Source organism: Cervus elaphus, chromosome X, assembly GCF_910594005.1.
Source record: "Cervus elaphus chromosome X, mCerEla1.1, whole genome shotgun sequence".
Lineage (NCBI taxonomy): Eukaryota > Metazoa > Chordata > Mammalia > Artiodactyla > Cervidae > Cervus > Cervus elaphus.
Window position 1 is genome coordinate 142672531 of NC_057848.1, and position 22006 is coordinate 142694536.

At 36.8% G+C, this 22006-nt stretch overlaps 1 protein-coding gene across 9 annotated transcripts in view; it reads left to right on the forward strand.

Annotated features, from left to right (window-relative positions):
* DMD (dystrophin) overlaps positions 1–22006 on the forward strand; it is a 2565910-nt gene that overhangs the window by 1091519 nt on the left and 1452385 nt on the right. For all 9 annotated transcript variants that reach the window (XM_043895268.1, XM_043895262.1, XM_043895270.1 and 6 more), the window contains one exon: positions 2020–2195. In XM_043895268.1, coding sequence (XP_043751203.1) covers positions 2020–2195 — 176 coding nt within the window. The remainder of the gene's footprint in view (positions 1–2019; positions 2196–22006) is intronic.

Consider the following 22006-nt stretch of genomic DNA (forward strand, 5'->3'; position numbering starts at 1 on the left):
TACTCAACACACATATTTCATAGCATTGGATATAACTACAAAAAAAAAGTTTTGTATTTTTGTAATCTCTGCACTTTGGTGCCTGCACATATAAAAGTAGAAATTTTCCATCAGAACAATATTTTCTTCAAGCCATCATGTATATCAAAACAATTTGCCCATAGTTTAAAAATATTACTTTGAAAAAATTAAATCCTCTTGAAATCCAACTTAAAAACTCTGTGTTCAGGACTTCCTTGGTGGTCCAGAGGTTAGGACTCTGTGGTTTCACTGCAGGGGGCAGGGTTCAATCCCTAGTCCAGGAGCTGAGATCCTGCAAGTCACATGGCTCAGCCAGAAAACTTCCCCTAACCATGCCCCCTCCTTCCCCCAAAAAACTCTGTGTTCTTTTTGGTCAAAGGTAAAATTAATTTGATCATGCAATTGTCATTTCGTGTTGAGTTCAGTTAGGCTTGAGGTTCTATTTCAAGCATTTAAAAAAACCATGCTACTCTCTGCTTTCATTTTGACATAACTTGTCAGTGGACTGTATAATTATCATTTGAAGCTCAGTGATTGATTCTAAATAATGTATCTATGGAGATCTTAGAGAAGATAAAATCTGTGCTTGACACATGTAGAAACATGATATCTCTTAATGTCTTTTTTTTTTTTTTAACTATTTAGACTATCAAGATGGTAGTCCCTAAGGCCTTGGCATTTGTAACAATATGGCTTGCACAAAGGGTAGCACTTTTAAAATGCATTTGTCAAAAGCATTTTTGCATAAGACATCATGACAAAAAGATTTCATTACCACATGCCAATTCCTTTTTGGAAGCTAAAATAAGATTATGAGGCTTTCCTGATTGCCTTTTATTGAAGGAATTGGTCATCATGTGTGAGGCAAGGAGGTTCCTCCAAACCTTTTCCTTATCTCTTACCAAATTTCAGGGAAATCAGTCAAACTAATCTTGGCCCCAACCAAATGCTTGGCTGCGTGCATGTCAAGTACCTGTGAGTTGAGCCAAAGCAGGCCTGTTTTGGTCTCCTTGGATATAGATCTTCAGAAAAATTTGGATTACTAGAAGTGTAATGATTAATATCACAAGAGATAACTTTTTAGTCCTCATAAATGGAGGACTGTGAGGCAGAATTGGTGGTTAAGGCAGAAGAGTGTCTCACTGTTTGTGATTTATCAGTCTGGTAATGACTGTGTACTGAAGGGATGACCTCTCATGATGTGTCACGAAACATATTATTCCAAAGAATTTTGATCTGTATCTTAGAAAAAAGAAAACAGCAACAACAACAGAAACTTTTTAAGGTCTGAACACAAAGTTAGTATGATTCTAAACTGACAAGACTCGAATGCTAATTTTGGATACTCAAATTTTTTAACTAAATCCCTAATTTAAATCAAGAGTATTATGCTTTTAGCATTTGAAGAACATTCAGCTTAAATGTATTTCTAGACTGATCACCACTTGATATTAACCATTTGTTATAATTTAAAAAGATCGCGTGCTTGATTAAAAAGTCATTTGTTACACAGTTCAAAGAATTTTGTCTCAAAATTTACAGACTATAAATAATCATATATATGAAAACCAAAGATGCATTCAATGAACTGTTTAATAAACATGTCGAGTGAGCCAGGAGTGAAATTGGTGCTGGAATACTTTAGCAAAATTTATGTTAGCATCGTGAACACTTTAAACAGCATGTCTAATTAAATGTCAGAATGACACCCTAAATTTTCCTCCTTTGCCCCCTTTATTTCCCTTAGCTGGACCAATAAATTGAAGAGGTACTAAGTTTTCTCCTGGTTTTGAGATTACTTGCCTTTGTGATTTCAGTCAACATAACTTAAGTCAGATAAAACAATTTGATTTGGGTTCAATATGGTGCTATTTTGATCTGAAGGTCAATTTACCAACAAGCAGGAACAGTTTCTCATTATTTTCTTTCCCCACTCTGAGCAGTCTTTACTGAAGTCTTTCAAGCAATGTGTGACCTCTGTTTCAATACTTCTTGCAGATTTCACAGGCTGTCACCACCACTCAGCCATCACTAACACAGACAACTGTAATGGAAACGGTAACTATGGTGACCACGAGGGAGCAAATCCTGGTAAAGCATGCCCAAGAGGAACTCCCCCCACCACCTCCCCAAAAGAAGAGGCAGATTATTGTGGATTCTGAAATTAAGAAAAGGTGAGAAGCTCTTGCTCATGGCTTTATCCTCAAGCAAGAGTAATTGTTAAGAAGGAAAACTCATTTACAGCTGTTTTGATGGCAGTGTTTTTACTTAGTTTTTCCAGAAGCCTCGGGTGTCTATAATGTCAGTTAAGTTAGTGGGGAAAATTATGAAGTAAGTTGTAAAATTTCTTCAAGCAATCCCTGGCCCACCAGAAACTGAATGCTTAATGGAAATGTGAGTTTTTTTCTGGATTGAAAGAAGAAACTGCAAGTGATGAACTGCCATGGATACAGTTTATCCTGAAAGTTTCCTTTTTTTTCTAATCAAGAGCCTGCTTATTCAGTGCTACTTTTGCATTAAATGCCTTTTCCCAGTAATGGAAAGGACATTTTCATGAGGAAGAAGTACACCTATAATAGACACAATCCATTCTGTTAGTTTACGAGAACATAATGTCTCAATCTGCGCATCCTAAATCAGGAGTAATTACAGAACAGATTTCCTGTTCTTTGATATTTATAAAGTCTTATCTTGAAGATGTTAGAATTCTTAACTGATCTTTTTGTGGATATTCTCAACTAGACATTGTAGATAAGTAAGGTATTATGTAAATTGGTAGATATATTAAAAGGGGAATAAAATGTCATAAATGCAAAAGCTAGCATGAAAATCAGAAAAACGGTACAATTTCCTTTTCATGACAATTATTATATTTCCAAGATTAAGAAAGAACATTAAAATCGGCCTTACATTTCTAAGCAACATATGTTGGGGAATGCATGGAACACTTGACATTAGAATCTGTGTATACAAGGGTAGGGAAACATGAGAATAACATGTACATAAAAATAGTGTCAGATGTTTTAGGCAAAGGAAGAAACACCTGGAGAAGTTTTAAGGTACATCATTTGGGACTTTCAATGTTGTGGTTTAGTCGGTAAGTTGTGTCCGACTCTTTTTTGACTCATGGACTGTAGCCTCGTGGACTGTAGCCCGCCAGGCTGCTGTGTCCATATTTCTGAGGCAAGAATTCTGGAGTGGGATGCCATTTTCCTTCTCCAGGGTCCCCAACCCAGGAATCAAACCCCTGTCTCCTGCATTGAAAGGCAGATTCTTTACCACTGAGCCACCAGATAAGCCCTGGAGCTTTGAGTACTTCCCTGTTAATCTGTGACTTATAACCTACTTTCATAATTCCACAGTACACTGCAGGGCTTTTCTCCCTGGTTGGAGCTGCTTGGCTGAGTGAATTCTCTTGTCCAGGGCTCAACAAATTAAAGCCTACGGGCTCAGTCCAGCCCACTGCTGGTTTTTGTATGGCCCGTGAGCTAAGAACTGTTTTTACATTTTTAAATGGTTGAAAATAACCAAAAGAATTTCATGACATGTGAAAATTTTCTGAAATTCAAAGGTCAGTGTCCCCAAGTAAGGTTTTATCGAAGCAACATCGAACTCATTCTCCTATGTATCATCCTATCGAAGCAACATCGAACTCATTCTCCTATGTATCATCCTTGGTTGCTTTCATATCACAAAGGCAGGGTTGGGTAGTTGTCACAGAGAGTATATGACCTACAAATCCCCAAATATTTACAATCTGCCCCTCATTGGGAACATTTTACTCAAGCTTGTTCCTATCAGATGGTTCTCGAATCTTTGAATATTGGCATTCTATGTGGGATGACAACTTCCAAGTATTCTGCTCATGATAGCGGTTGAAATTTTAACATTCATTGATGGAGAAAGAGTGTGACAGCAAAAATAAATCAGTAAAGCTCTTAATGAATTTGCCTTTTATTAATCTTAATAGCATGGCTATTAATTTGATGCCCTGTTCAATATATGTCTACAGACAATGCCTGGTAGGCACATGGATTTATGGATCCTTTGCAACAACCTAACAGCTTTCCAACAAATATCCAAGCAGAGCAATATGGAAACCTAGTTAACTTACCCTCCTAATGCATTCATGACCCTCCTAATACGGATATTAACAGAGCAGGTTGATTCCTACTTATCTCTATCTTCAAAAGCTTCTTCTTGGTTCCTGTATTTGGTTAGGAAAAATGTGTTCTGAGCACTTTTTTGTTTTCAAGAGAGTGTGACTAAGTGGTGAAATGTTTTGTCTCCTAAATTCTGTTTGTATCGTATGCTCTCACCAGTTTTTTTAAGTTATTTGAATGACATGTCCAATTAGGAACATAAAGGATATATTATTTAAATAAAAACTGACACTTATTGAGAATTTTATTATGTATTCAGCACTAGATTAAATGCTTTATTTACATAGCTCATTTATTCTTCCCACTCACCCTACCAAATAGCTATACCTATGAAATAGTTATGGCTAATATTACTATTACACACAGCTTCAGAGTGCCTGAGCCAGGGTTTCAGCTGAAGGAACCTGACTACAGAACCTGGACTGTGTAGCTAAATGCTTCTTTGGTAGATAAATGACCAAGGTGATCTTAGGTCTCTGTTTGCCTGAATCATCACAAATTATACCTTTTGTCCCAGCTTAATTATCTAAAGCACCAACTTTCACTCTCAGATGTGTCCTGATTTGAACAGTAGGGTAAAAGAGACACTCTGTGTAAGAGTCAAGATTGACCCTTTTAGACTGAACAAAGAGAGCAAATGAGCAGACATTTAGGCGCAATTTTCCATTAGGTGATAATTGTCTATAGGATGGGAATTGGTTGAAATATTGTAAGAGTTCCAGAGGTGTCATGCAAACATGACTGAAAACATCATGGTGGCTAGCATTTCTCTCTTTTCCCAGGTGAGAACTAGTAGTGATTAACTGCCAAGACTGTAGTGTCGACAACCTACTGAATGCTGATTGAAAAAAAAAAAGATATCTTTTTTCAGCTTTGACACACTACTGTTCTACCCCTACTATTCTTTACCTGACTTGTTTTCTTTTTTCTTCCTTTTGCCTAATTCTTATGGTAGTATCTCATAAATTCAAATCTTTTTGCCCTTCTGACTTCTTTATCTGAATTACTCCCTCTCGATGATTCAAGTCTCACTCTCAATGAATGATTCCCAAATTTCATAGCTTCCTATCTGACTCTTTCCCTCAGATTTTACTTTCTATCTTTAAATCTATGATCTGAGTGCTTCTACTACTGCATCCAAGCAGCGCTTCAGTTTTTATCAATTGCAAACATTTGTTGCCTCCAATTACCCACACCTAGTTACTCAGACATTGCACACGTATTTTAGTTATTATAACTCATTTGTCTGCATGCCTAAAGAAGTAGCAAATATTGGAAAAATCATGGACTTTGGAATCAGGATTACTCAGGTTTGAAATCTGCCTGTTTTAATTACTAGCTTATGATTCCAGCAAATTATGTAATATCTGTGCCTCAGATTCAATATCCTCACTTTATTGAACACTGGCTGTGAGGATTAAGTAAGAAGCATTTAATACAGTTGCCTGTAAGGTAGTAAGAATTCAACAAGTGCTGTAGCTAGTGGTCTTGCTTGCTTATGTTAACGCTATGGAGGTAGAGGCAGTGGTGGAAATGATGGTGGTAATTGAGGTAGTGATGATAGTGAAGATGATGGTTGGTAGAGAAGGTAGAGATGGTGGTCATGTATTATTGGGGAAAGAAATTTCATAATAAGCATCCTTTGAAGCTTACTAAATATAACAGAAAATTGACTTTTCATCTTCTTCAAAACAGAATTTACTGTCTGACTTCTCCATTTCTGTTCTTTACTTTTTCCTTAATTATTATTATTATTACACTATATTATTGGGCAAGTGCCATCATTTTAGTCATTTTCCAAGCATTCTGTCAACACCATGCCTTAAGCCATATACCTCCTTGTGGCCAAATTTGCCCCTCCCCTTTCTGATTAATCTGCCTTCAATTAATGTACCTAAAATGTTGCTTTTATGCTGACCCTCTTGGCTTGAGATCCCTATAGCTCCAGTTGTCTCCACAATAAAGCACAAATTCCTTCCTATGGTATAAAATGTTTCTCCCACCAATTTTATGCATGTGTGCTCAGTCATATCTGACTGTTTGTGATCCCATGAACTGCAGCCCACCAGACTCCTCTGTCCATGGGATTTCCCAGGCCAGAATACTGGAGTGAGTTGCCCTGCCCTCCTCCAGGGGGATCTTCCCAACCCAGGGATCGAACCCAGGTCTCCTGCATTGTAGGTGGAGCCATCAGAGAAGACCAATTTTATGCGTAGCTTCCCCTGAATCTTTCCACTCCATCCAGTATGTTACATTCACTTTTTGCTATATGCCTCAGTGTCACCCACATACAGTTTTTTCATCACCAGTCATGACAAAGGAATTTCATTATCAGATTTTTTAATATTTTACTTAGATTTCATACATAGTACCATATATATAATAAATAATCACAAATATTTGTTGAAAGAGTAATAGAGTTCCAATTAATTGTGATGACTAAAATCTTATTTTTCAGTAGCATTTAAATAATTCCTTCTACTTCTTCATGGATTTTTTTAAACAACAAACAAGTGAACATTCTGATCGTCTTTAATATTCTAATTTCACCCGTTAGGACATCGTTATTTACTCAAAACTATTAAGGGATTTAAAATTCAGCTTTGTGTACTACACTACACTTTCTTAATTATGTAAGGTGCATTTAGTTGATTCCTTAATAATGATACAGTTTCTACATTTGTTATATTTACTGCATAAATTGTCCTCCTTACACTAAGATATATAAAAGTGCTTAATGATCTTGGGCCACAAGGTAATTATTTCTAAAATAAATTATCCCTGTAGTTCAGTGATATTATTTTACATATAGGTAATTATCAGAGTGTGGAACCCACTCTAGGTTAAAACTAGATCTATTATACAGTTAATTGGGGTTCATTGAGGAGAATTCATTCCTAATCATGTAACAGTTATTTTAAGAAACTTTTCACAAAAGCTTTCATTTACATTTTTGTATCAGCCAGATGAAAACAATGGTAAATGGAATTGTTTTTTTAAATAAATGCAATCTCAATAAAGATGATTTTTAAGTTATAGTGTTAATAAAAGTGTCCCTGACCTCAAAGGAAGTGTAGAGAGATTTAGAAATAACTAAATTCACCGAGTTTCTATCTTCTGCTATGTAAGCAGACAGTCTTAAGTTTGCTCTCTCTTGCTATGTCCCATATGCTTACTAAATGGTGGAAGAAAGTGCCTAGATAATTAAGCACCTGCGTAATTATTGTATTTTCTATTTTTCAGCTTGTGTTTTTTATTTTTTTTATAAAAATCTACTGCCTAAATAATGTTACTTTATGTCACATCCTTGGAAGGGAGTTAGATGTGTTAGATGAGATCTCTCTTTTTGCAATTTTTTGAGAATAATGCCTAAGCTATTTTTTAAATATTTATTTTAACTTTAATTTCCAAACTATAATCTAGAAGTTGTAAACTAAAACATTTTAACTTATTCAAAGAATCTAATTAGATGATTAATGTGTCTAAGAGCTCATTTTTTATTTCCTATATGATAAGTTGGTCCTAAAATACTTGAAGTGTTCCTCTAGTGATAATATTTTTTTTTTCCCCAATGGCACAGCCCAGAAAAACAAAACCTTGCTCCTTTTATCTAAGGAAACCACACTCTAGAATTGTTCCTGGTTACAGGTTAATTGAGGTTCTGAAAGGTTAAATAACTTGCTTTCAGTTGCAAACCAAGGACTAGTGCTGAGTCTCCTAATTTCCGTTCCAGTGTTACATTTGAAATGCCCTACTTCTTTTTATGTATTAGAGTCAAATGACCTTGGTCATAAACTCAAATTTCAGTTCAGAAACTACTTTTGGTGAATAATAGAAACCTTACAGACCATCTTCAGATATTCCAAAAAGATAACCATCCATTTAAGGTTCTTAAAGCTAATTTGTCATATAAGTCAAGAATATCAGTAAATGTGTATTGAAGAATATAAGAATGATAATTCTAGAGGCATGCTAAGTGGCCAGAGAACAGATCAAGCAGTGGGACTCATTGCGGTGCATGACATAGCATCCCTTGGGGGTTTGCTAGAAGTGCAGATTTGGGGGTTGTTCCCCAAACTTGCTGAATCAGAAGCTCTTCTTGTGGACCCAGGAATCTTTTACAAGCTCTCTAGCTCATTCTTGATAAATCTTGAAGTTTGAGAACCCTTGTCCAAGAGCAGTGGTTCTCATACTTTAGCATGCATCAGTCATCTAGAAGGCTTGTCAAATAGCAGATTACTGGTCCCCAGCAGAGTTTCTGATTCAGTAGGTCTGGGGCAGTGCCTGAGAATCATAATATCTCACAAGTTCCCAGGTGATACTGATGCTGCTAGTTCAGGGCCCACCTTTTAAATCAGTGCACTAGAGCATCATCTTAGTTTCATCCTAATTCTTGCTTCTCACTTCCCCAAAGTAGCCCCATCTTGTGACACCTCTAATGCTTTATGTTGAAATGATCTTTTCATATGCTTGTTTCACACCCTCAGCTCAGGGCTTCCTGAGGCCAGGATCCATATCTTACTCCCAACCTGTTACGGGGCCTTCTAATTTGGGGATGCCCAATACATGTTTTGAATTGAAATGTACTATACTGAGAACTGGGTGTCTAGTCAAAGCAGTTGTATGAAAAAGTACTCTTCCAGAGGGCAAGGCACAAAGAACGCCAACCAAGAGGAAGGTAGGGCTATCTTCCCAGAACCATACCATACAGTTTGTTCTGAGTGAAGAAAATGGTAGTCACATATATTCATCTAAAAGAAGCAGCATGGTTGAATGCAAAGAAAAGTTGATTTTAATCAGAAGGTATGAACTACCACTATTTCCGTTCTTCTGAGTCTTTCTTTCACCCTCTCATACTGTACATCAAGTGCTGAAACTGTACTCAACAAGCTTACCAGAGATCTCCTTAATTGACAGCTCCAAAGGTCACTCTTCAGTTCATCCGTCTTGACCTCTGTGCTGCGCTTGACAGTGGTGATTAGTTCCTTCTTGAAGTTTTCTGCTTTCTCAGTTTCTGAGATATTGTTCTCTCCTGTTTCTTTTCTCCTCCTAACACTTCGACTATGTCTTCCCATTCTCATCTTCCTCTCCCTTTCATGTTGATCTCCAAAAGATTTATATTTTGGCATTGTTTTCTTTTCATGGCACTCTGTTGTCCAGGGGAATGCCATGTATCATCTTGCTTTTCCCAACCATCTATACCTGATATTTTCTAAATTAATATCTCTACCGTAACCTCCATTTTGATGCTCATACCTGTAGCATCCACATATTTTTTGGGCATTTGCACCTGAACCTCTTACAGAAAACACAAATGAGGTTCTGCAGTTTAGACTGCCCATCTTTAGAGAGTGTCATTCACATCATAGTTATCATAGTTCCTACAAACAGCCTTCTAGCCTTGTGCAGTGCACAGCCTGTGCAGCCATTCACAGTGGTTCAGATATTTCCATCTTCCTAAATCCCTTCAGGTATGCCTCTTGAATTCTCTTTAGTTTATCTCTTTTTTTTGCATCCAGGCTACTTTTCCCCTAGTTTAGTCTCTGATAGTTTTCTGCATGAAATTTTTAACTGATTTCTCTGCCTCACCCTTCTTATCCACACTCTTCACAGCGTCCTGAGGGATATCTCAAAATGCAGTTTTAATTAGATCATTCCTCTGCCTGTGGTTCTTGAAATGCATAGCACAGAAATTCCTTTCTGATCTTTGACTGCCTGACTCTCCAGCTTCAATCCCTTCTCCCCTACCCATTTTTTTTTATATGCCAGTGCTACTCAAAATAGACTGCAAACCATTTATTACCAGTACACAATGAGATAAAGAGCTGGAACCAGAATATAAATCAGTGCACTGCTGCCTTTATCAGGAAAGTTTTGCAATTAAAAAGGGATCAAATGAAATCAGGTGCTTCATGACTTCATTGATTTCTGCTCTGATGACTTTTCTTGTCACAGACTACTAACAGATAGTTCACAGACTGGCCACACACTACATTTCAAATGGCGCTGCCCTCTGCTCAGCTTTAAAGAACCGCCTTCTGATCTCCGAATGCTCAATATTCCCTCAAACTTATGTTTTTTTGTACTGACTGTTCTCTCTGTTGAAGATCGTTTTTCCTTATGTTCCCTTTTCCAGCTCCCACATTCCTTTTCCTTAACTAACTACCTTCTCTTTCTGGGAACCTAACCTCCCAGACATTTCTCAGCCTTGACAATCCTTCCATTCAAACACTTGCAGAACTTCAATGTAATCATCTTGTTTTTGCATATGTATCTCTAGTAAACTCCTTGAGGGCAGGAGCCATTTATTTGCAACTCTAGACCTATAGCACTTAATATAGAAGTTCACACATTGTATACATTAAGTAATATTCATGGGATATCAAATGGGTATTTGTGAGTCTTGTCAGGAAAACAAAAACCACTCTAGGTGTTTCAGAGAAAGAAAATATAACCCAGGGACTTGAAGAAGGAGGTGATGAAAAGCTGGGAAGCAACATGTGAAACTATCAGAGACTAAACTAGGGGAAAGGCAGCTTGGATGTAAAGAAAGGGATAAACTAAAGAGAATTTAAGAATCATACCTGAAGGGATTTAGGGAGGTGGCAGATATTAGGACAGCTGTGAATGGCTGCACAGGTTCTGCACTGCACAAGTCATGTCTACTGTGGCTTCAGTTTCCTCTGGATGGTCCCTTCCTTCTTAGATCTAAGCTCTTGTCTGGCCATCATGACACTGCTAGTCCCTGTTGGAAGGTCCCAACTTGGGGACTCTGCTACCATCCCCCAGTGGTGTTCCTCCATCCTCCAGTATTCTTTCAGGGCCTCTAATCACAAGCAAGAGGACAAGCAATAACAGAAAATGTCTTTGATAGAGAGAGGACAAGAAAAACATAAGGACTGGATCCGAAAGGGTCAATGGGATGGACCTGTGACTGCATAGAGATAGATTCTGGCCTTGTATCTTCCACTCATCAAAGATGTGACTAAAGCAAGTCACTTACTCACACTCAGAATCTGTTTCTTCGCCTCTGAAATGGAATTTATATGACTTTCCTTGTTGGCCTCCGCAGTGTGGAAATTTTACATGTGTCTCTGTTGATGATTATTTAGGCAAAAATAAACATGCTCTCTCCAGGAAAAAGTTGAGTTCCCAATTATTAATTTAGAACAGACATCTTCCCATTACCACATTTGTGTTATAAGAGAAAATATTTTTGTTCTAACATTTTCTAAGAATATTCTTATTCTTATGTCTTCCCTAGTCAGAAACCTGTATCTCTGTGAATCAACACTCAGCAAATAAAATGTATGGCTCTCATGGACTGAATTATTCATGTCTTAAAGCCCTAGCCCCAATTTGATGATGTTACTTGGAAATGGGTTATTTGGGGGGATTAGATTTAGCAGAAGTTTTAAGGGTGGGGCCTTAATGATGAGATTAGTGCCATTTTAAGAAGAGGCATCAAAGAGCTTCTTCTCTCTTGTCTTTACTATGTGAGGGTACAGTGATAAGGCAATGATGTACAGGCCAGGAAGAGAGATCTCACCAAAAATTGAACATGCTGACACCTTGATCTTGAATTTCTGGCTTCCAGAATTATGAGAAAATAAATTTGTGTTATTTAAGCCATTCATCTATAGCACTTAGTTATGTCAGCCTGAGCTGGCTTTAAGTTTTAACTAAAGTTCATAGAGATGCTCACTAAAAGAAGTAGATGGGCTTCCCTGGTGGCTCAGACAGTAAAGAATCCGCCTCCAATGCAGGAGACCCATGTCCAGTCCCTGGGTCAGGAAGATCCTCTGGAGAGGAGAATGGCAACCCACTCTAGTATTCTTGCCTGGAGAATCCCTTGGACAGAGGAGCCTGGTGGGCTATAGTCCATGTGGTCACAAAGAGTCAGACATGACTGAGTGACTAACACACACATAGAGATGCTCCCTAAAAGAGGTAGATGAACTGAAACAACTCACGATGCTAAGGAAGTGACAGTGGGGCAGTGAGTACACATCAGATTTAAATGGCTTTCTGCATTGTACTAGAGTTTCTAAACCTTAACTGGAAGTTATTTAGACTTTAAAGACCCACAAGATAAAAGTATGTTGAAGTCCTTTAAACTCAGCAAGCTTTCACACTGAGAGTATTTAAAGTTTAACTTGCCTCCCACAAGGTCCAAGTTACCAGTCAATGAATGGAGAGGTTCTTTGAACACTCTTGTGACAATTCAGGAGAATCCAGATATGCAAATTCAATTCCTGGGTTGGGAGGATCCCCTGGAGGAGGAAATGGCAAACCCACTCCAGTATTCTTGCCTGACGAATTCCATGGACAGAGGAGCCTGGCAGTCTACAGTTCATAGACCCAGATGTGACTGAGCGACCAAGCACAGCACAGCACAGCACACAGTAGTCAGTATGAGTCCATAGTGTTTCAAGAATCTAGTAGCGACAGCACTATTAGTTTTCTTGCTAATTTTCATAATCATTCAACAATATCTGATGGATCACTATGATGTGCAAAGTGGCCTAGTTGCTGTGACCAAAAACCATATTTAGTCCTTTCTTCAGGAACCTAGCATTCTCGTGCTAGAAACTATGCCATGAAGAAGTACCAATAAAACGTTAGAAAAGTCATAAGTCATAAAGAAGACAGGATCACTTCCAGTCCTGCTTGACAGTTGAGCATAGAAAGCTCATGGAGACATTAGCATCTGAGTATACTGTTAAAGGGTAGGGGCATATTGGACTCAAGAGGAGGGAGAAAGGCAGTGCAGGTTCAGGCTGTCCTGCAAGTCTTTATACAAATGGCACTGAGAAAGGGTTTGGGGTGTTTCTGTTTGCTTGGAGCAGAAATATGTGGTATGAAAGAGAGAGTTAAGGGATGAGGTTAAAAGGTAAGTTGAGTTCATTGTGGGGAAAAAAAAATGTACTCAGTGCCAGACTAAGGAACTTTAATCTGGTCATAGAGAGCCAATGTATATTTTTGAAAGAGAGCAAAGCAATATGGCTACCGTGAACCACACTTTTTTGGCCCTGCCTCTCTGTTGGGAGAGATAGACCATGATAACTTTATAGAGCAGAAAGGTGGTCAGCAAACTGTTCTTTAAGGAACCAGATAATCCCTATTTTAGGCTTCCGCACCATATTATTTCTTTTGCAAGAGCTCCATTCTGCTGCAGTTGGGAGAAACCAATTATAAACAATATGTAAATGGTGAACATGACTGTTCCAATAAAACTTTATTCACAAAAATTAGTGGCAAGCGAGATTTGTCTGCTGAACCATTCGTTTGCCTATCCCTGCCAAAAAGGGTGAAATAGACTAGATTATTTTGCTGTTGATGGTTTTTATGTATTTGCCTTTTACTCTTTGGTGTAGCTTTCTTTGCAGTTTTCATTCTGGTGGTTACAAGAGTGAGTTTTACTTTATCAGTCCTTAACAGAACACTAAGACGGATAGACCCACTCTCAAATGAGAAAGTAAGAGGTGGCCCGGGGCTGGCTTAAACCCAGCAGGAGAGTCATGGAAGGCAGTAATCACAGCAGCTAACATGTATGGTCTCTGCCATATATCAAGTACTCTTCTAAATATTTTTCACATATTAACACATTTAACCATTAAAAGAGCATTATAAAATAGTTTTTTTTTATTGTTGATCCTCTTTGCTGATGGGAAGAAGAGGCACAGAAAAGTAAAGTGACTTGTTCAAGGTCACAAGCTTTGCAGAAAGCAATTCAGTCGGGATTTGAAACCAGACATCTAGATCAGGATGCTGCATTCTATTTTAAAATTTTTTTTTGCTGAGATATAGTTTATTTACAATGTCATACTAGTTTCAAACGTATGGCACAGTGATTCAGTTATACATATTTATGTGTGTGTGTATTGTTTTTTTTTTTTTTTGCAGTCTCTTCCATTATATGTTATTACAAGATATTGAGTATAGTTCCCTGTGCTATATAGTAGGTCCTTATTGGTTATCTATTTTATATATAGTTCAGTTCAGTTCAGTTCAGTCGCTCAGTCGTGTCCGACTCTTTGCGACCCCATGAATCGCAGCACGCCAGGCCTCCCTGTCCATCACCAGCTCCCGGAGTCTACCCAAACCCATGCCCATCGAGTCGGTGATGCCATCCAGCCATCTCATCCTCTGTCATTCCCTTCTCCTCCTGCCCCATATATTTTAATCCCAAGCTCCTAATTTAATCCCTCCCCTTTGGTAACCATACATTTGTTTTCTATGTCTGTGAGTTTATTTCTGTTTTGTACATAAATTCATTTTGTATCATTTGTTCAGATTCTACTTATAAGTGACATATTATGTGATATTTGTGTTTCTCTGTCTGGCTTACTTCACTTAGTACGATAATCTCTAGGTCTGTCCCTGTTGCTACAAATGGCATTATTTCATTCTTTTTATGGCTGACTGATGTTCCATTATATTTATATACCACATCATGTTTATCTATTCATCTGCTGATGGGCATTTAGGTTGCATCCATGTCTTGGCTATTGTAAATGGTGCTACTGTGAACATTGAAGTGCACACATCTTTTCGAATCATGTTTTTCTCTGGATATATGCCCAGAAGTGAGATTTCTGGATCGTATAGTAGTTCTATTTTTCATTTTTTAAGGAACCTCCATACTGTCTTCTATAGTGTCTGCACCAATTTACATTCCCACAAACAATGGGAATTGTTTTTCCCATTGTTGGGAAAAAGGAAGGCTCCTTTTTTTCCACACCCTCTCCACAGGATGCTGCATTCCTGAACTCTAATGAGAGAACTAAAAGGTAATTTCATCAAATTATTTAGCTGAAAATAAAGTCTTGACTGAGACTGTTTACTCGTTTATTTAGGCCTGTCTGTGGAGATGATGCAGTTACTCTAGATTATGGCTATTCTACCGTCTGACTCTAGGGGAACACTGTAGCATTTGGCTATCTCTTTAAATACAGAGATCTTTATCAGTGAAAAAAGACTTTTCTTTCAAAATTAAGTGTCTTTTTCACCAACAGGGCTTAGATGGGAGTCCCATATAATTGAACTGTTTTTCCAAGTGCAGAATTTCCAGTACTAACCATCGAGTTAAACCCGTTGTTGGTTGTAACTTTTGTCATCTCTGCTTAAGGAGTTCTAACATCAGAAAACATATCAGCAGATTGGAAAGTGGGGATTTTAGGAAATTAAGGAAGACTGCGAAGTAAAAATAAACTGCAAAAAGTAATTAATTCATAATGCCATGAGGGTATGAGTTATACAACTAAATATCATTGTTTAGGTTAATGACAATGTTCAGAATTAATATCATAGTGTTAAAGACTTCAGCCAAATTCTGGCATAATCCAAAATATTTAGCCTAGTAGTAACTACCAGACTGTATTGTGTAGCAACAAACAAGTTCATGTTGACTTTTCCTTAATATTTTAAAAGCTAGTTCCCTTTTTATTTGGAACAAAGGAATATACGTATAGTGTAGTGGAAATTGCTGGATATGGATATATCTGGTTTTGAATCTTAACTCCATATTTCACTGTGTTGAAAGAAAAAGGGGGTTTCTGAAGCTCTCTATTCTTGATAAAGCTATGAAAATGATTATAATAAATAGCCTACATGATTACCATGGGAAACAAATTAATTTTTTTCTTTCTGAAAGCATATGACATGAACAAGATGCTTAAAATGCTATTTTTTCCTTGGAATTTGATTGAATGTTAAATTAACATTTTAAAAACTTAATGTTGATGGTACAGGAATGTAATTATAGGCAGATTTATAGACCACAAGTGTCTACATGTTTATTAATATTCAAAAATGTAGGTAAAATTAATGAACTAGGGGAAAAAAAAACTCCTGAGTTATAAAGTCCAGAAAATGCTACTATATTCTTTGGATTAAGCATTTCTCCCCAGTTTGAAGACATTTTCTCAAGGGAATCTCTGTGTTACAATTTAAAATACTTTTATGTGTGTGTTAAAATAGCTGAAGGCATTTTAACTTTGCATCTGTGGGTGCCTTCTTCACATGTTCTTTTTATACCATTTTATCTGTATCTTTGGACATTTTATGTTTCCCTGTAAGAGAACTCCCATGAAAAATCCATTTGTCACCATGTTATCATTATGTAGATAAGAAAATAAAAGAGAAGCCAATTTGAGGTCCAGACAAGCTGTGGAAGGGAATGTGCACCCTCTAGTGCTCACAATTATTTCTCACAAGGGCATATACTGCTTTGTTTCATCATTTAAATAAACATTAAATTTGATTTTAAAATAAACAGCTCAGAGTTTTTAACTTAAGCATATTACATTGCATGATCAAAGATGTATCACTATGACAAGATTTCATCTCTTAAAAGAATATTTGTATTAACCTGTGTTAAGGTGATTTTCTTGCACAGAACTGTGTTTCAAAGGGACTTCCAATTTACTGAAAATGAAAAATAGGCTCCAGGCATCTGTGGCTTAGCAACATTTTATTTCCAGTCCTCTGGGCCATGCATTTTTTTGTCCATGTGCTTTCATAGTCTCTGGCTTTATACCTAATTCCTCTAATCTAGCTAGTTCTGACATACTAGAATTTGGGGAATTCCCTTAGTTATTCAAGTGTGTTTCTCTGAAAGTTATATTAACAGAAGATGTAAAAGTGACTTCTTTTCAACCATATCACATTTTGGAAGTAAATATTAGCAATGTATTTGTAAATGATTGAGATTTATTACCAAATTAAGCTAAGAAGATTGTGTCCAAGTCATTTTAATCTACCACATGTTAAAATATTTTAGTTGTTTTACATTTTGCAGAGAAGCAATATTTTCATAGGAGTTTTATACCATTCAGCACAATTAACTATCGTAGAGGTTCGGCTATTAATTTCAATGTCAGATAACACATGGAGAGTTTTCAGGCATTTGTAGCTTAAAAATATTAAATCCCAAGGTTTGTATTTGAGGTCATATATTTTTAAAAAACAGTATTTTATACACATTAAACATGTAATTTGATTTGCCATAACTGATGATGGAGAAAATGCACAGGTTTTATGTTTTGGACCAGAATTCGGATTTTTGAAGCACACGTTAAGCAGTCATATTTTAAGACAAGGTAAACTATAGAGAAATTGATTTTTTAGTATCTTTTAAAGATGCATTTCAGTGCAATCTGGAATCATTAAATTTTACTGTACCGAAACATATTATTTTATGAGTAATGCGCTTAAACTTACACATATAAAACTAGAAATATATTTAAGCTTGTAAATAAGATCATGCAAACATAAGTAAAACAGATTATTTGATAGGACTGTTAATATGGCAAGTTTATAATAACTAAGAACAGTGTTCTCTTCCGTTCGTCATATTTCGTTTCAGGTGCTGTATAAACTGTTGAAAAGAGCTTATGGGTTTTTATTGTAAGTGAGAATCATAACATCCTTAGATGTTTTATAACTTGATTGCTAGATGAGCAGACTAATGTATTTGGAATATAAAACCTGCAGTGTAAGCAAAGCTGACCCCAGCTTTGTATCTCAGGTCAAATCTCTCTAATTAGTGAGATAAATAAACACACATTGAAGAGTAATTTTTAAACAGTCTTTGCTAGTTTCTATTTTAAGACCAGTTTGATGGAAGTTTTGTAATTTGTGAAATTTAAAGGAAGAAGTAAAGGAAAATCAGAGAAGTTAAGGTATTTGCCCAAGGAAGCAGCATAAAGGTAAATAAGATGAGTGAGTACAACCTGTGACACCTGACTTTGAGTTCAGTGGTTTTTCTATGGCACTATATTTACTTTACATTTGAAGCACACACAGACATATATATATGTACAAATAGTCATATATATTCACATACATTAGAAAAAATTTAAAGCAATCGTGTGGCCCTCTTCAGCCCCCTCCACCAAGGAAAAGAAGCCCACATTATATAAGTACATGCACATATCTGCGTGTGTATATACAAACTATCCTGATTTAGGGGTATAAACTGACTTATTTTCTCCTGATTAAATAGGATTTCCCCCTTTAATAATATTACATAACTCTAGAAGTGCAATAATCACTGTATACTCAGCACATCTTAAAATCCTAGAAATGCTTTATGTTTTAGCCATAACAAGGTTTATATTGATTTTTAAAAATACTTTTTAACGTGTTTCATTCGATATTTTATAAGATCTCTCTGGCTCAAACTTAATTTGTGTGCTATTTATCCAGTTTTGAAAAGCAAGTATCATGTGGACACATATGGGAGGAAGGGATGAGTTTTCCCAGAAGGAAGGTTGAAGGGGAAAGATAAGGGGCAGGTTGATCAGGAAAACCTTCCCACAAGTTGTATATCTTGGACCAAGTCTTGAAAGATCAGTAGGAGTTCATCAGATGGTCAGGCATTTAAAAAATAGCCATATACCAATATGGAACTGTGGTGCTGGAGAAGACTCTTGAGATTTCCTTGGACTGCAAGATCAAACCAGTCGATCTTAAAGGAAATCAGTCCTGAATATTTATTGGAAAGACTGATGCTGAAGCTGAAGCTCCAGTACTTTGACCACCTGATGGGAAGAGCCAACTCATTGGAAAAGACCCTGATGCTGGGAAAGATTGAAGGCAGGAAGAGAAGGGGATGACAGAGCATGAGATGGTTGGATGGCATCACCAACTCGATGGACATGAGTTTGAACAAGCTCTGGGAGTTGATGATGGACAGGGAAGCCTGTCGTGTTGCAGTCCATGGGGTCACAAAGAGTCGGACATGGCTGAGCGAATGAACTGAACTGAATATGAAAGTAAAATGTGTTCTTATGTTCTAGAAATCTGGAAGAATAAAGATGATTATTAAAACATAAAATAAGCACAATTTAAAAGTCTTGCCTTACCTCCAGGCTGATTTATTCCACATTGTTGTATCAGTAGACAAGAGTCAGAATTTTATTTCCATGAACATGAAAACTTGTGTTCTAGCTAATTAACATGTACATTAAAATTTTAATTTATTAAGTCACCTGGTCTAGGCCTACAGCCTCAGGATCCTGCAAGAGTTAATATATTTCACAAATGTTAATACTTTACTTTCAGGCTGCTAAAGGTGAGGCTTGTACATTTTTATGAAATGCAAAGATGTTTAAAGATGTAAAAGGGCTATTCATAACCTAGCTCACTAATCAAATTAGTTTAAGTCTGAGAACTTGAAGGAGTTCTCCTTTCACAGTTTACACATTTGGGAATGATGAGTTCCAAGTGGTATATTGAAAGCGACTGAATTAAAGTTTATGTAAATGTGTCATCTCAGTTAAATATATGGCAGTCACTATATTAACGGAACACAGTCAACACCTGTTAAGAGGCTCTTCTGACATAATTAGCAGAGTTATCATGGAACACAATTTACATACAATGATATACTGTTGACAGTTCAAAATTGCTAACTTTTTAGATTTTTTTTTTTTGTCCACACTGTGGAATCTTAGTTCCCTGACCAGGGATCAAACCCAAGCCCCCTGCATTGGGAGCATGCAGTCTTAACCACCAGAGCATCAGGGAAGTCCCCAAAATTGATAATCACGAATAAAAACAAAGATGAGATTTTAGGACATATTTGAAAAATATAGCACAAAATATTCATCAACACTTAGAGGAAGAAAATCATTTTGGAAATAGAAGTCATAATTTTCTTTAATAAAGAAAATTTTAAGTTGGATAAAGTTAGACTGGATTTAAGGGATAGAGTCTGTAATAACATAGAAATACATTAAGTACAGAATGAAGTATGTTATGAGAGTAAGATGAGTGAGTCATAAGGAATTTTATCGATGAGCTAGATTCTAACTGTGTAGAGGTCCACTATAAGCAACTTAGTCTATGTCAGTTCATTATCAATATTTTGTGAGAGTTTTAAAAGTGAAAAAAAAAAAGAATTAGTAGAAATGAGTGATTTTATGAAGGAAGAAAAATACAGGCACAGAATCCAAGATTTCATATGTATTGAAAATAACTCTTCATTGTTATTCTTGAGGATTTTGAAAAGGTACCTGAGTTACATCTGTATGATATCTTCAGTTGGTGATTAACCACCCAGCCTCAGGTAGTACAAAGCATGATAGAAAATACCAATGGCAAAATGCTCGGGAGAATAGATAGCATCCATTTTAGAAGCATGTATGCATTTAACTCAGGGGAGTCTGTTAATTTGCCATACATCTCAGCAAGGATATGTGAAAAATATTCGATGCCAGTGCAAATGTGAAAACTAGGGGGCAAAGCATAGAAAGTGATGAAGCAATAGCTGCCAAATTGATAAGGAATAAAATAAATGTGCAATTGTTACTTGGATGCCAGGGTCTGAGTAGAAGCCAAGAAGGAGACCTTGTTCATTTTGCTAAAAGCAGTGGAAATGTCACTGAGACTCAGCATTGGAATGTGGGCCATGGGCACTCAGTAAGGGTGCACAGGAAGCCTTTTGAAAACTGGGCCACCTTCCCCTTCCATCCTCATTGCCGGCATACAGAGATATGGATGCCTACTGGCAAAATATTAGAGGGAAAACAAGTACTAGCATCTGACATTTAAGTCCCAGAACTCTAAAGGGATTATATTAAATGCTCGATGTTGGAGTATAGGTTGACTGTGGATTACATTGAGATAGAAAAAGTTTTTAGTAAGGAAATCCTAGTTGAAGAAAAAGCTCAAGTCGAAGCAACAGAAAAAAAAATGTAAACAGAATATTAGATGAGTGATAACTCAGAGTTTAAATCATATAAGAATTTGGTTTAGGTTCCACCTGTTGCCCAGGAATGAAGATGTCATGGTGATCAAAGAAAAGAGAAAAAGAAAGTCTAACAGGTCAGAATAGTACAGACTCATACACACTTGATCCCACTCCTTTTCAGAAAGAAAGTGCAACATATTGATACTTATGCCTATGAACAGATATTTTTTCCCCTAGGTAAAGCATTCATCTCACCAATTCCCTAGAAAAAAATTGAAGTCCCTTCAAAGTAAATCTGTAAATCAAGAGAGTATAATCACTCTCTAAAAGATCCTTATGTCAAGGGCAAGTTCAAGTATCTTTTGCAATCTAGTTTCAAATCTATAAAACCAGCCAAACAAAAACATGGAATGAGGAAAGACCTCTCTATGAAATTTCTCATCCTGTTGCCTGAATTGATGTGAGTTATTAGAACTACATGCCAACTGGTGCCCTGGCCTCCCTTAAACTCTACATAGTCTGAGCAGCAAGCAAACGGTTACCATGGTGTTGACTCCACAAAGGCTTCCTTGTGTAGAGATAACCAATTTACTGGGCAAAGCCTCTAGCATAGACACTGATTTAATCTTAATTCAGTGAAAAGGTGTTTCTTGATTATCCTAAGCAAAGTCACAGTATGAGCTGAACCCCCATCTGATGTCTAAAGCATTTGTTGTCAAATGGATGCTTTGCTACACCAAACTCCTTAATAATGTGGACTGCTGCATTTTCAACTCTATTATCTGTGGAATTTAATTCTATGTCTGGCATATAGTAAGCACTTAGTATATATTTTCTGGCAGAAGCAAAGGGGGAATTGTGTTTTGAAAGGAAACATACACAATTTCCTGTTTTTCAGAAAGACAGATGTCTAAAAGTATAGGATTTTTTGGAAGATTATTTACTTTCAAACTGAGTAAATATCCTCTGCATTTTTCCTTTGCAGTTGATTGGAGATGGTGGTAAGGGATAATTATAACACATGCAAACAAGATCACTGTAAAGGCCTAGTGAAAACTTTTTCCAACATAGGCCTTAGCAAATCTCACCCAGCTGTGATGCCAGCTTAGCATCTTGAGTCAAG